Source organism: Jatropha curcas, chromosome 7 (assembly GCF_041381405.1).
Source record: "Jatropha curcas cultivar XTBG-Jc1 chromosome 7, XTBG_Jcur_1.0, whole genome shotgun sequence".
In the NCBI taxonomy this organism is placed as follows: Eukaryota; Viridiplantae; Streptophyta; class Magnoliopsida; order Malpighiales; family Euphorbiaceae; genus Jatropha; species Jatropha curcas.
In genome coordinates, this window is record NC_143157.1 from 6499999 (window position 1) to 6514653 (window position 14655).

Here is a 14655-nt window from a genome sequence, read left to right on the forward strand (position 1 = left end):
GTAATGGAAATGGGGCTTCCGCTAAAGGGAGTGGACCGGCTACCTCCAATCAGGGACCTGCTGTTGAACCGACAAACCCCGCCTTTAACCTGGATGATGTGCCTTCCAAAACTACTTCTAAGCCGGAAGCTCAGAAAACGAGGAAAAAACTGGAAACCACCAAAAAGAAAAACAATGAACCCTTTCCCTCGTTCCTTACGAGGAAAAGGACCAAGGTCGCCCAAATGATCAACCGGCCTTCTAAGCAAGAATAGGTAGACATAATCATAAAGAACCTGCAGCCTGTCTACCAACAACAATTACAAACCCAATACTTACCGACCTTCCAGTCGCTCATTGTCGCTGCTACAAAGGTAGAGGGTTTAATTCAAATGGGGCAGCTGAAAGAAGACTTGGGCTCCTCAAAATACGAGAAGCCTAGCCAAGCTGGCAAAGTTCGTGAAGTGGCAAGCATCAACCCCACGAATCCTTTACGTGTGGGCAATTTGAGAAATGGCAATCGTCCAAGAAGGACATATACTAATCTCGGGATGCCAATCCTTTTGGTTTTCCGAGAGGCTATCAAGGCCAACTACATCAAGCCCTTGGAAGCAAGGCCGCCACCCAACCCTTTACCAAGAAACTACCGAGCCAATGAATACTGTGAATATCATCAGGGTCATGGGCACGAGACTGAAGCGTGCTGGACGCTTAAGAACCGCATCCAAGACCTGGTGGACGACGGTTCAATCATCCCAAGAAGTGAGTCAAACATTAGCACTAATCCCTTACCAAATCACGGGGTAAATGCTATTGTTTCTGACCAGGAATTGATCGATCCTTTCGAGCTATTCCTAGAAATGAATGACACCTGTGCCCTGGACCTGAATGACTTATCCGAAGAGGTAACAACCGAGCTGGAAGCGGAAGACTTCATGCAGCCTAGTCTCTTTGACGAGGTTGCGGTTATCACCGGAAATGAAGGGAATCGAGACTTGCTCAACCTGATTAAGCCAAGCGGAGGACCTCTCACCAACTGGTACGCCGAGGAGGATCGCACTGCTGATAGACCCCCTCCCGAGTCAAGCCTAGTACCAGAGTCTGTAATCAAGTCCTGTACTGAGTCCGAGTCTGACCCCGAGTCTGAAACCGAGTCAGAGCCCAGTTCCAGTTCTGAGTCGTCTGCATCGGATCTAGAAGATCCAGATTTCAAATTTGATGTATTCTTTGAAGATGATTCCGTCATAATTAATAAAGGCTTGCAAATTCTTGATTACCCTGCGTGTCTATCTTTCCAAGCATTTCCAAGCAAAAATAATCAAATAAATGAAATAAAAAATGAAAAGGAAAAAATAATAATTGGCAAAGAAGAAAACGAACATACATACATTGCATCTGATTGCATGAACAGGGAACAGGTTAGTGAATGTTTGAAGAAATTCGCTGATTGCTTCATGTGGAAAGCAAGCGACATCACTGGAATTGACCCAGCAATAGTGGTGCACAAGATTCCAGTATACCCAGAGGCTAAGCCAGTGAAACAGAAGCTAAGAAGGCTGAAAACAGAATGGTCCTTGAAAATCAAGGAGGAAGTTGCCAAGCAGCTGGAAAACAAGTTCATAGAACCTATTGCCTACCCGACGTGGTTAGCGAACATCGTGCCGGTGCCAAAGAAGGATGGAAAAGTGCGAATGTGTGTGGATTACCGGGATTTGAATGAAGCATGTCCGAAGGACGACTTTCCCCTGCCGCATATTGACTTGCTAGTGGACAGAATGGCTGGACACGAGATGGTCTCCTTGACTGATCTTGCTGTCGGTTATAATCAAATAATGATGCATGGGCCAGACAAAGAGAAAACGGCGTTCATCACAGAATGGGGAACTTACTGCTACAGGGTCATGCCTTTTGGGCTCAAAAATGCCGGGGCAACTTATCAAAGAATGGCAATGACCATCTTCCATGACATGATTCACCAAGAAGTAGAAGTATACGTTGACGATATGGTTGTTAAATCGAAAACAGCCGAAGAACATACAACAGCACTTGAGAAGTTCTTCCTTAGACTTCGAAAGTACAATTTAAAGCTCAATCCGGCAAAATGCCTGTTTGGAGCTACATCCGGAGTGTTTCTGGGGCATATGGTCAGTCGGAAGGGCATAGAGATTGACCCTTCGAAAGCCAAGGCCATTTTAGAAATGCCAGCACCAAGGACGAAAAAAGAAGTTCGGGGTTTCCTGGGAAGGCTACAGTACATCAGCCGGTTCATAAATCAATTGGCCGATACTTATGGTCCGATCTTCAAATTACTCAGGAAAGGAGTAGCGGTTAAATGGAATGAGGATTGCCAGAAAGCTTTCGACCAAGTCAAGCAATATCTGCTATCCCCGCCAGTTTTACAGCCACCAAGGCTAGGAAAGCCCTTATTATTATACCTATCAGTGACAGAAGAAGCGATGGGTGCAATGCTAGCTCAACAAGCAGAAGATACAAGGATAGAAAATGCCGTGTATTACTTAAGCAAAAGGATGCTAGAATACGAGCTAAAATACAACAAGATAGAGAAGTTGTGTCTGGCTCTAGTGTGGGCCTGTACAAAGCTACAGCACTACCTCTCGTCTTACACGACCTATGTCATCTCTGAATCGAACCCCTTGAAATTCCTTATGGAGAGGCCGGTTCTTGACTGCAAGATGGCTAAGTGGGTATCAGTGCTCGCAGCTTATGATTTGAAGTTTGTACAACGGAAGGTAGTAAAAGGTGGAGCCTTGGCTGACCAATTAGCAGAATTACCGGTCGAAGACCAGATGCCGGAGGTAGAATTTCCTGATGAGGATTTGTTAAGCGTGGAAAGTGAGGTCTGGGAGATGTACTTCGATGGAGCTTCAAACTACCATGGAAACGGGGTTGGAGTCGTATTCAAAACTCCTTGTGGAGAATACGTCCCAATCGCAGTCAAACTAGATTTCGACTGCACCAACAATGAAGCCGAGTATGAAGCTTGCATCAAGGGGTTGGAAGCGGCCCTAGAAAAAGAAATAAAAATCCTTAGGGTTTTCGAAGATTCCAACCTAATAGTCTCTCAAGCCCTAAGGAAATGGAAAATCAAGGAAGAGCGGTTGGTTCCTTACCTACAGCGCTTGGATGAATTGGCTCAGCAGTTTGAGGAACTATCTTTTCACTACCTGCCGCGCGCCAAAAATCAGTTTGCAGATGCTTTAGCAACCTTGGCCTCCATGGTTAATGTAGGGGGAGATCAAGTCATTCGACCTCTGACGGTTCGGCTGCAGAAACAGCCAGCGCATGTCATGAACCTAGTCGATGACAAGCCGTGGTTTTGGGATATACAGAATTATCTTCAGAATGAAGTCTACCCGGAGGGATCCAACAAGACTGATCAACGGACATTGAGACAGTTAGCATCTGGATATTTCCTTACTGGGGGAGCCCTGTATAAAAGGAGTTGGAATGGTCTACACCTAAGGTGCGTTGATGAAGGAGAAGCTCAAAACATCATGAATTCCCTACATAATGGGGAGTCCGGTCCACACATGCACGGGATAGCCTTGGCTCGGAAAATCATGAACCTGGGTTATTACTGGTCAACCATGAATGCAGATTGCGTGAGGCATGCGCAGAAGTGCCACGAATGTCAGATTTTTGCTAAGCTGCAAAGGCGGCCTCCGGTCAACTTGAATCCCATTACTTCACCATGGCCCTTCGCAACTTGGGGTATAGACATAGTCGGAAAGATCCATCCAAAGGCCTCCAATGGCCATCAATTCATCCTGGTTGCTGTTGACTATTTCACTAAGTGGATTGAGGCAGCCTCCTATTCGGTCTTGAATGCCAAGAAGGCAGCACAGTTCGTCCGTACCAACATCCTTTGTCGGTATGGAACACCATTCGAGATCATTACTGATAATGGGTCCCACTTTCAAAGCGAATTTTCGGACCTACTGAAGCGAAAGAAGATCCAGCATCATAAGTCTTCACCCTACCGTCCACAAACAAATGGGGCAGTAGAAGCTGCAAATAAGGCTATAAAGGTCATTTTGCAGAAGACAGTTCAGAAGCATAGAGCTTGGCACGAACAATTACCAAATGCCTTATGGGGATATAGGACTTCAATCAGAACGCCTACTGGGGCAACCCCGTACTCCCTAGTGTATGGAATGGAAGCAGTGTTGCCTATTGAGCTGGAAGTTCAGTCGACAAGGGTTATCCGGGAAAGCCAGATCAGCGAAGCAGATTGGGCTGAGAATTATCATTTGCAACTTTTGGGTATGGATGAAAAACGATTGCGAGCAATCCACCAAACTCAAGTCTATCAAAGAAGAATGGCAAGACATTTTAACAAGAAGGTCAAAGACCGGAAACTGGAATAAGGTTGTTTGGTTCTAAAGGAAATTAGACAATCGGTCATAGATCCACGGGGGAAGTTCTGTCCTCATTGGGCTGGACCCTATGTGTTGAAGAAGATCTTGTCAGGCGTGTCACACCTTACCCTACTGTAAGACATGGCATGTCGCCCGTAATATAATTAATAAGCACTTAATTCTTATAAATGCTTACTAAGTATACTACAAGGGACTTAATCCTTTTAATTCCTTCATTTTTATATCTTGTAGCAAAATAATTTAGTTATTAAATATATATAACTTCTTTTGGTAGATATTAATCTCAATATAATTTCTTAAACATATTATAAAAAAAAAAACATAAAATAAAATGGTTCCATAACCCATAAGTCCATGGATGATTTAATTACATATTGGAGTCCTGTTCAAATCTTATATGTGGCAAGGCCAGCACACCTTAGGCAAATCCCACATCAGTTAAGTACGAGGGGGTGGTCCTATACATAAGAGGGGTGGTGCCTTGAATGGTAGGACGCGTTTTGGTGGTGAAATGGCTGGAGAGTTGGAAGAACTCCAGGGTTAAGCGTGCTCGCTTAACGGAAATCCTAGGATGGGTGACCTCCTGGGAAGTTTCCCATTTCCCCCAAGAACAAAACCGTGAGGGTGACCTCGTACGGAAGGGCCCAAAGCGGACAATATTCAACCATGTCAAGGGCCATGACAATTGGTATCAGAGCCGACCCTCGTTCCTCTGGCCGGTGGTGGGGCAAACCTCAGCGAGGACGCTGAGTCCCCAAGGGGGGGTGTATGTGGCAAGGCCAGCACACCTTAGGCAAATCCCACATCAGTTAAGTACGAGGGGGTGGTCCTATACATAAGAGGGGTGGTGCCTTGAATGGTAGGACGCGTTTTGGCGGTGAAATGGCTGGAGAGTTGGAAGAACTCCAGGGTTAAGCGTGCTCGCTTAACGGAAATCCTAGGATGGGTGACCTCCTGGGAAGTTTCCCATTTCCCCCAAGAACAAAACCGTGAGGGTGACCTCGTACGGAAGGGCCCAAAGCGAACAATATTCAACCATGTTAAGGGCCATGACAAGGCGGAGCCGTTATTTTGACTGATTTGGATGGCGGGGAATTCACTAATCCATGTAATTTAGATCAGTTAAAAAGATATTTTGTGTAAATTGTAATCATTTGCATAATGTAAAACGAACTACATTAGACCTGATTCTCTTTGGAAAAAGGAAATTATATATCGGAGGTATGTAGGCAGCTCTCATTGGGTGCGGTCTAAACATTAAAAAAAAAAAGCATTTTCATAATTCTTTCTTCTTTGCCGATAATAAAAAAAAAAAGACAAAAAAAAAAAGAAAAGAAAACCCGCTAAGCCGAAAACCCGAAAGGGCGGCTTAGGCAAAAGTCGGGGCCCGCTAAGCTGAAAACCCGAAAAGGGCGGCTTAGGCAAAAAAGGGTAGCTCGCTAAGTTGAAAATCCGAAAGGGCGGCTTAGGCAAAAGTTAGAGCTTGAATAAATAAAGTTGGATGATGCTTGGAAAGTTTAAAAGACAAATACATTTATAATTAAAGCAAGCAGTTCAAGTCAAGCAGAAGGCAAAAAGTCCAATAAATAATAAAGTTTAAATCAGAGTCTCAAATAAAAAGCCAAAAAAGCAAAATATCCAAAAATCCAAAGCCAACACAGAAAAAAAAAAGCCTATAGGAGTCTAAGTGTCCCGCCTCCTCCGTGGAGCAACATCCTCTGAGTCATCCCTAGCTGTTAAACTCCGCTCCACCTCACCTGTCTTAGGAGTCAGCACAATCTCCTCCCCAGTCCCAGCCTCATCACCAGTGTCAGTCTGAACCCAACCTTCGAGTGCACTCAGCAGTGCAGTCCTCCTCGGTCTCTCAATTGGCCAGACAGTGGCAATGAACCAGGTCTGATATTCAGGAGAGGTCTGAACACCGGCAGGGTTAGGTAAAGGCCTAAGCATATGATGATCTCTGACCCAAGCCCTAAGGACGGCCCGAGTAACACCCGGGGTAATGGCAGAATTAGCTGAAATGTCATCCATAAGTGGAGCAGTCTGATCTATCCCCATCTGTCTCAAAACACGCGAAGCGCAGTACCAAGTACAATGGGAAAGGCCTAAAAGGTAAACCCGGGTATGGCGGAAGCTAGCCTGGATAAAGCGGGTGATGTTGTACCAGGAGATGAACCACAGTATCTCATTTGGGCCCAACTCAATCAATCATGAAGTCCATGCGTCAATAGAAGGATATGTGGTCAAGATCCTCCGCATGCGATGTTGAGAAGGGTTATAAGGAAGGGAGGTAGGAGCAGTGATCACTCGAAGATGGTCCTTCAACCAAACCTGAATAATGGATCCTTTCTATTACAAGGGAGTGAAAAATAATAACAAAACATAAAAAAAAAGGAAGAAGGAAATACCTGGAGAATAATGGGAGAAACTGTCCAGTCATCAAACCCTAAAGCAACCCTGTCAAGGCTCCTAATAGTCTCGGCCATCACGATGCCGCCAATACAACCCCTATCCTCCATTTGTCGAACCATGGGACAAAGATGCAAATCCCCAAAGCCTGGGTCCTGGTTAAACAAGAAGCTAGCTAATAAACAAAAAACCAGGGCCCGTATTCTTAGCCTCATCCGGTCTGGGTCGTCTGGGCAAGCCTCTGAAAATTCGTCAATCAGGGGCAACAGAACTGCCTTCTGGTTTTCGACAATCATAGCCCTAGCCTGTGGTCGGCTAAACTGAAACATGGTTTTCAAAAGACCTAACATGCCCAATTTTTACTTCATGCTTGACCAAAGGGGCATTGGGATCACACCCTATGATAGCACAGAACTCCTCAAAAAGAGGGCACATCTCCTCTATCATAGCCCCAAACCGAAAAACGTGGGCTTCTGGGTCCCAAAGTCTAATACAGGCCCGTAAAAATCCCAATCAACTACTACACCCCGAAGAGCAATGACGGGAGAAAGACCGTACCTCCCCAAATTGATCTTTTCGACTTTGGAGAGACTCCTAGTCCAGCTGTGCATCCTATGGTTCATCTTTAAAAGAAAAAAAAGAGAGAAAAGGAGAATGAGAGAAGAAAAAGCTGAAAAGTGCCTTTTGGCTCGATTTTTGAGAAAAGATGAGGAATAAAAAATATTTTCCATAAAATGGGCTGAAACAAAATCCTATTTTCTTTCAAATTTGATAATCATGCATACATGTTTTCAGTACTAACCAAGTGCAGGTACAGTCAAAGTTCAGTACTGAAATACAGGCAAAAAAAAATTCACATTTTGGCCCCTAAGGCCCAAAAATTCTCAATTTGGCCCCTAAGGCCCAAAATTCACATTTTGGCCCCTAAGGCCCAAAAGTTCACATCTGGGCCCCTAAGGCCCAAAAATTCACATTTTGGCCCCTGAGGCCCAAAATTCACATTTTGGCCCCTAAGGCCCAAAAATTCCCAATTTGGCCCCTCAGGCCCAAAAATTCACATTTTGGCCCCTAAGGCCCAAAAGTTCACGTCTGGGCCCCTAAGGCCCAAAATTCATATTTTGGCCCCTAAGGCCCGAAAATTCTCAATCTGGGCCCCTAAGGCCCAAAAATTCACATTTTGGCCCCTAAGGCCCAAAAATCACATTTTGGCCCCTAAGGCCCAAAAATTCACAATTTGGCCCCTAAGGCCCAAAAATTCACATTTTGGCCCCTAAGGCCCAAAATTCACATTTTGGCCCCTAAGGCCCAAAAATTCCCAATTTGGCCTCTAAGGCCTAAAAATTCACATTCTGGGTCCTAAGGCCCAAAAATTCCCAATCAAAAGGCTAAAAGGCGGGTCCTCTGGACGCGTCTGATTCTCGCCTACAAAATTTGGTTTTCAGACAACCACCGACGCCCATAAAACATTTTTTATGGTTGCCGGTGGGGGGCAACTGTGAATACCTAAATTTTGAGGCTCAAAAAGCCAGTTTTCCTGGCCGCGGCGGTGGCGGCCGCCCTTAAAGAAGGCGGCAGTCGCCTGTGAATACCCATTTATTTTGAGGCTCGAAGAGCCAGCTTTCCCGGATTGCAAGCAGTCCGGCCGGACCGAAGGCCACTTTGGAAGTTTACCGAAAGTATGCCAATATGGTACTGGAAACGTCCGAGACGTCGCGAGGATCGCGGAACTGGTCCCAGAATGTTTTTTGGAGGTCTAGAACTCCCAAAAAAGCCTCCGGAACGAAAAAAGAAAAAAAGAGAGGGGAAAAGGCACACATGCCCGCCCGCCCAGGCCAGGCCGGCACGCCCGCCCAAGCCTGGCGGGCGCGCCCGCCCAGCCCAGGCGGGCAGGGGCGTCCGAGGTCGCGTTTTTTTTCCTATAAAAAACGGCTCTGGGGCTCCGTTTTGAGACACTCAGTCTGTGTTGACGGACGCTCCTTCTCCCTACGCTCTTTGCGATTCTTTACTGCTTTCTTTTAATTTTAGTTTTATTTTATTGTTGTGATACTTGGTCACTTAAAATTAAATTAAAATTAATTCCCTTAACGAGGAGCTTAACCTGGAGTTAAGAAGCGGTCGACGATTAAATCAGGTACATGAACTGAACTCTGCCTATTTAATTTTAGCACTTCATGCATGCTTCTTTTCTACTCCTAATAATTCTACAACTGCATAAATGCATCCATGTCATCATTAGGCAAACAAATTGCCTCAATTAAATAAATTTAGGCTAAATGCCCGATTAATTAATAATCGTGGTATTAAAGCCTAAATCCGACAATATTGGCTTAAAACACCTAGTTAATTAATAGCTATGGTGTAAGCGCCTTTATTTCAAACAAATCCGGCTTAAGTCCAATTAATTAATAATTGTGGCTAAAAGCCTTATTCGATCACGTTTTGGCAACAAATTGCCTACAATTAAATCGATCTTTTGGCAAAATGCCTTAAAATTAATCAACTTATTTTGGCAAAAAGCCTTAAATCAATCATTTTGGCGACAATCGCCCAATCAACATCATTTTGGCAATCAAATTGCCTAAATCACTCTTTTTGGCTAAAAGCTTTAAAATCAATCATTCTGGCGATAATCGCCTAAAATTAATCATTTTTTTGGCAACGAATGCCTAAATCAATCTTTTTGGCTAAAAGCCATTAAAATCAACATTTTTGGCATCAAATGCCTAAAATCAAATCAATCAATTTTCAGGCAAAATGCCTAAACAAAATGCACAAAGCATACACACACTCATGCATAAAGCATCCTCATTCAAAGCCCTCTAAAAGAGGCCTATCGAACTACGTCGACTTTGATCTTCCATTCAAACGGAAGTACGTAGGCACGTTCGGGATTTAACCCCGAGCGGCAAGTCAAAATCGCATAAACACTTTCATTGGTCCAAATCATAATCTTGCAAAGCATTCATTCTTTCGTTAGTTCATCAACATGACATGGTCTCGGGATCCACCTCGGGTTCGCAAACCAGGCCTTAGACATTGGGATAATTAATCTAGTAATTAGGTTAATTAAAATTGGAGTCAACTTAGGGTTTTTCCTAGTTTACCCGAAAATAATTAAACAAGGTGGCGACTCATACATTCACGTGCATTTCTACCCTTAGTCACATGCATTCATATGCCATGATATTCGGGGAGGGGTTCACAGTATTTTAATGTTCTTTGAAGTTTTAAATCTTGACAGATTTGTAGACCGTCTTTTTGTATTATACTAATTAACTGTCCATAAGTTAATTTACTATAAGGTATAGGTTGACCATATTGTTGTTTAATATAATTTCTAACTTTTTCACCCAGAAAATAAGGTAATCCAGCCAATAACTTTTCTTTCCAAAAGCCTTGATTAGAATCTTCCCTTAACATTAATCGAGTGAGGAAAGTTGTTTTATAATTTTGAAAATCACTTAGTTTTTTACATTTAAGATTACTTAATAACTCTGCATTTTTATCTTTTAAGTGAGACGGATCACCTATAAAATGTAGCGAAATAGTGAGAATTAAAGATGACACAGCATCCTGAATTACTTCACCATTCTCATCATATATAGGTTCACCTTCATCATTTACTTGAATTGAATTTAATATTTCTAAATGTTGTTGGTCAGTTAAGTGATAATCCCACCAACCTTTTAATTGTCCTGTAAATCCTGCTATAATGATTTCTGCGATAGCTCTGTCTGAAATAATTGATTGAGTTTTATATGCATTAGCAGCCATAGTCATTTGCTGCAGAATACTCAATATATTATATTCAGAAAGTCCATCTATATTCCATTCATATATTGTTGTTGCATTATATTTAAATTGAGATATAGTGTTAGGTTTATCAATTATTCCTAGGTCTGGTGCCCTATTTACTAGTTCTCTATGGGTTATAGGATTTATGTCAAATTTTTTAACATCTTCTGAGTCAGGTTCACTAGCCTCAGAATTAGTGTTTTCTTCTAAAATATTTATATTTCTTGATGCTTGAGAAGTATCAGGGGCTACTTGTTGAGTAGTCTCAGAACGAACCTCAAGTTTACTTAACTGATCTTTTAATTTATTTACAAATTCCTTTTGACTAGATTGTGAAATTTGAAAAGGTTTAAAGATGTGAGATTTAATCTTATCTTTACCTTTTACATGTTCTTTTACAATTGGTTGATCTTCTAATAAATTTTCAATTCTTTTTAATTGAGTATTTAGACAAATTAGACTAGCATTACTAAAATTATTTTGTTCAATTACTTTTTTATTTGCATCATTTTCTTGAGCAATTTTATATGGAGCACATATAATTTCATTGTCTTGGTATTTTAATTTACTAATTGTTTTAGGAGGAAAATCACTTTTTAGAGTTTGGTCATTTACTATCCATTTTGGTCTTTTATCTCGAATAGTTACTGGATTCACACTTTTATCAGATTTATTTTCTTTAATTGATTTATACCAATCAAAGAATTTAATTTCAGTTTGGTTACATACTTTATATTCTAAATATTCATGTTTTAATTCTTCAAAAGTGTAAGTTTTTAATATCTTTTTCATTTTTATTAAATTTGTTGTTTTAGATATTTCTTTTATTAAACTTTTTTCAATATTATCTTTACTAAGAACATTTAATTCTCTGTTTATATCACTAACATTTTCAGTTATAGCTGAAGCTGTTGGTGATTCTGGAGATGAATTTACTAAATTGGATTGTTGGTTTAAGTAATTATCAACAGGATTATATACTGCCTGTGGGATAGGATTACTATAATCAACACCTTTCATTTTAAGTAATGGATTTAAATTTGGAATATCCGAAGTGGAATACCTTGGTTTTACTAATGTTTGAATGATTGGTTTAGGCTCAGTTTCTTTATACTTAGCATAAATTATAGAAGGTATAGATGAAGTAGGTTTATCATTTTCATCTGTAGTAACAGAGGAAGATGATCCTGCATACCTCATACTTTGACTTCTATTAAATTTTAATGTAACTTTACCATCTTCAAATTGTTCAACTTTTTGTAAATTTATATTTGGTTTTACTTTTTCTATGACTGGAGGAGGTACAACTCCTTCTAAAATCCATTCATCTGGGAGTGTAATGTCTTTCCATTGAATGGTTTTAGGAATTACTGTATTTGTTTTAGTTAAATCTGTTTGAAGAAATCGAGTTTCCCCGATTTTAGGTTGTAATTTATATTTAGTACCAAAAGCTGAATTCATGGCTTTATAATGAATTTTATAAATTAAAGCGATAGGAATTGATCCCTGCTTCATTTTATAATTATGTGTTTTAATTTCTAAAACTATACTTTCTAAAATATTTAAATCATTTAATGAAACTGTCATATCTGGGTATACTTCAAAAGAAATAGGCCCTTCACTAAGACTAGTTTCAACAGATCCTAATAAAGAATCTTGGAAATTTAAGAATCTAGCATCTCTTACCACCGCAAGAATACTAGTGTTTAATCCTTCTCTGGTTAAAGGTTTTATTCCTACTTGTATTAAACCTATATGAATATATTTGTATTTTTTACTTTTATGATGTTGTAACGTTTTAGAAGACAAAAGAGTTATCCTTTCAAAAGGTTTACTTAATTGAAAATCTCTTTCTTCAGTTTTAATTACATAGTCAGTTTTAAATAAATTAAATTTAGAGACTTTATAAATTTGTTCTTTATCAACTTTAGGAATTTCCCATTCATCAATTGCTTTACTAAAATCTTGCAAAATTAATTCATTTCGATTTATGACCCTTTTAATTTCTGAAGACTCAGAATCATCAGATTTAACACTACTATTAGATCTACATAATAAAGGATCCATTTTATTATATCAACAAGTCGCGGCAACTGCCTGGTTATACCCTTACTCAGCCCCCGTTTATAGCCGTGTTTTGAAAGGCTAAGAATGCTATGATCAATGGGATCTATAAAAATATAAATATAACTCATTTAATATTTAACAAAGCCAATTTATTTATACCAGTATGTTGATTCTGAAGTAAATGCTATGATGAAATTACTTTTAACTAATTTACAACAATTTAAACAAGTTTTCTGATGTGGAAGATCAGACTAAGCCGCATCCACAGAGCATACTTATAATCAATTTTAATTTAATATTTATCAATCAACTCAACCAATTTTAATTTAGCACATGGTTTAGGGTTCCTGCAACCTTAACCTGGGATCCCCAGAATTAAGTCAGAGTGTGGAGGGAGAAGAAGAAAGTGCCGTCAACACGGTCTTAGAATAGTAGCAAGATATAAAATTTACTAAGATATAAAATTTACTTTGATTTAAATATACAAAATACAAAATTTAAATTTGCTTTACAAAATTTTAAAATTTAAATGATAAGCTCAAACTAGTTTATACTTACATAGAATCTCTAACCTTGAATCCTTACAAGAGACGTTGAAAGGAAAGAGGAGAGGTCTAAGTTTTATCTCTAATCTAAGCTTATGCCTTCACAAGAGGAAAGGCTCCCTTTAAGTAACAAACGATTGGAATCTTTACTATTTGCTTTTACTATTCATGAACAGTGCCATGTCGGCCACCGAATCTTGACTTTTACTGTTGATGAACAGTGGGTTGTCTGCCACTGACCTATACTGTAGCTGAATAGTGGTTTTACTGTAGCTGAATAGTGGTTGACCTTTACTGTAGCTGAATACTTTTTGGTCGGCCACTTGATCAGTTGGAAATAATATCTTGACGTTTTACTGAAAAGTTGAAGGAATAAGGTTCCTTCTGCCTATTTACAGGGACTCAGAATAACATGAGAACGGTGAGCTGTCCTTCTTTTTCTTTTTTAGCTTTTCTTTTCTTTTTCTCTTTTTATCTTTTCTTTTTTTTGCTTTAGCTTTTTGACTTGCTTTACTTTTGATTTTAATGGGGGCGAGAATATCATCATTACTATCACTATCTTCATTTGAGGATGAGGATTGGGATGATGATGATGATAATACCATTTTACTTTTACCTTTGTGGCGTGTAGTGGTTGAAGATTTACTAGAAGATGCACTGTGGGCTTTACTAGATGATGGGTTTATGGGCTGAGTTGAACTGGTAGAGAGTTGTTCAAACATCTCTTGACAGATCAATTTATATTCTTCCGGTGTTTTAGCAGCAGCTAAACGGGCTTGACATTGGGCCTTCTGGATACCAAATTGAGGGTTATCCTAGATGGCTAATGTGTTTGCATACGTTAAAGCTGGTTTAGATGGGCCGGACAATTTATTTAGAATCCATTGACGGATTTTTAATTCAGTAGTGGAGTTTTTAAAGGATCCCCACCATTTGATTTTATGTCTCTTTACTAACATAGGAATCTGGGTTCCTGGAATATACTAATAGTCGAAATACCATTGATATACCCATGGAGTGAAGAAGGACATACAATAGTACATGAGAGAGGGAATATGAACTTCTTCAGGTTTAGGTTTATAATGGGCTTTAAAGTACTGGTATAAAGAAATGATATTCGGAGGAATGATTTCCTCAGAAATACCTTTAAATTGCCACCATCTTTTAAACCAATTTGGTATTTTTAAATCAGACCTTATACTCTGATCAAAATATATCAACCAAGAATGCGTAGTAGTTGGATTTTGAATACCAAAAACTTTATCCCACGCATCTTTATAATCAAAATAATTATAAACTATGCAATGTTTATATAAAGTTTTAAATTTTACTGGAGTAAATAAAGAAGATACGGGCCAATCCTTAGGATGGATGACGCGTTTTATTTGTAAAGAAGAATAAGAAATAGTTTTATTTTTATCAAAAGTATGTTTAATTTTTACAGATCTTGTTTCTATTAA

General features: G+C 39.8%; 1 protein-coding gene across 1 annotated transcript; it reads right to left on the reverse strand.

The window, feature by feature from the left end:
* Positions 1-10297: 10297 nt before the first annotated feature.
* LOC149494639 (uncharacterized) lies at positions 10298-12650 on the reverse strand. Its single transcript, XM_089724381.1, has 2 exons — positions 11313-12650; positions 10298-10315 (listed from the first exon to the last, which is right to left on the reverse strand). Exons 1-2 carry the CDS (start codon positions 12648-12650, stop codon positions 10298-10300), a joined length of 1356 nt encoding a protein of 451 aa, XP_089580507.1.
* Between the last annotated feature and the right edge of the window lie 2005 nt (positions 12651-14655).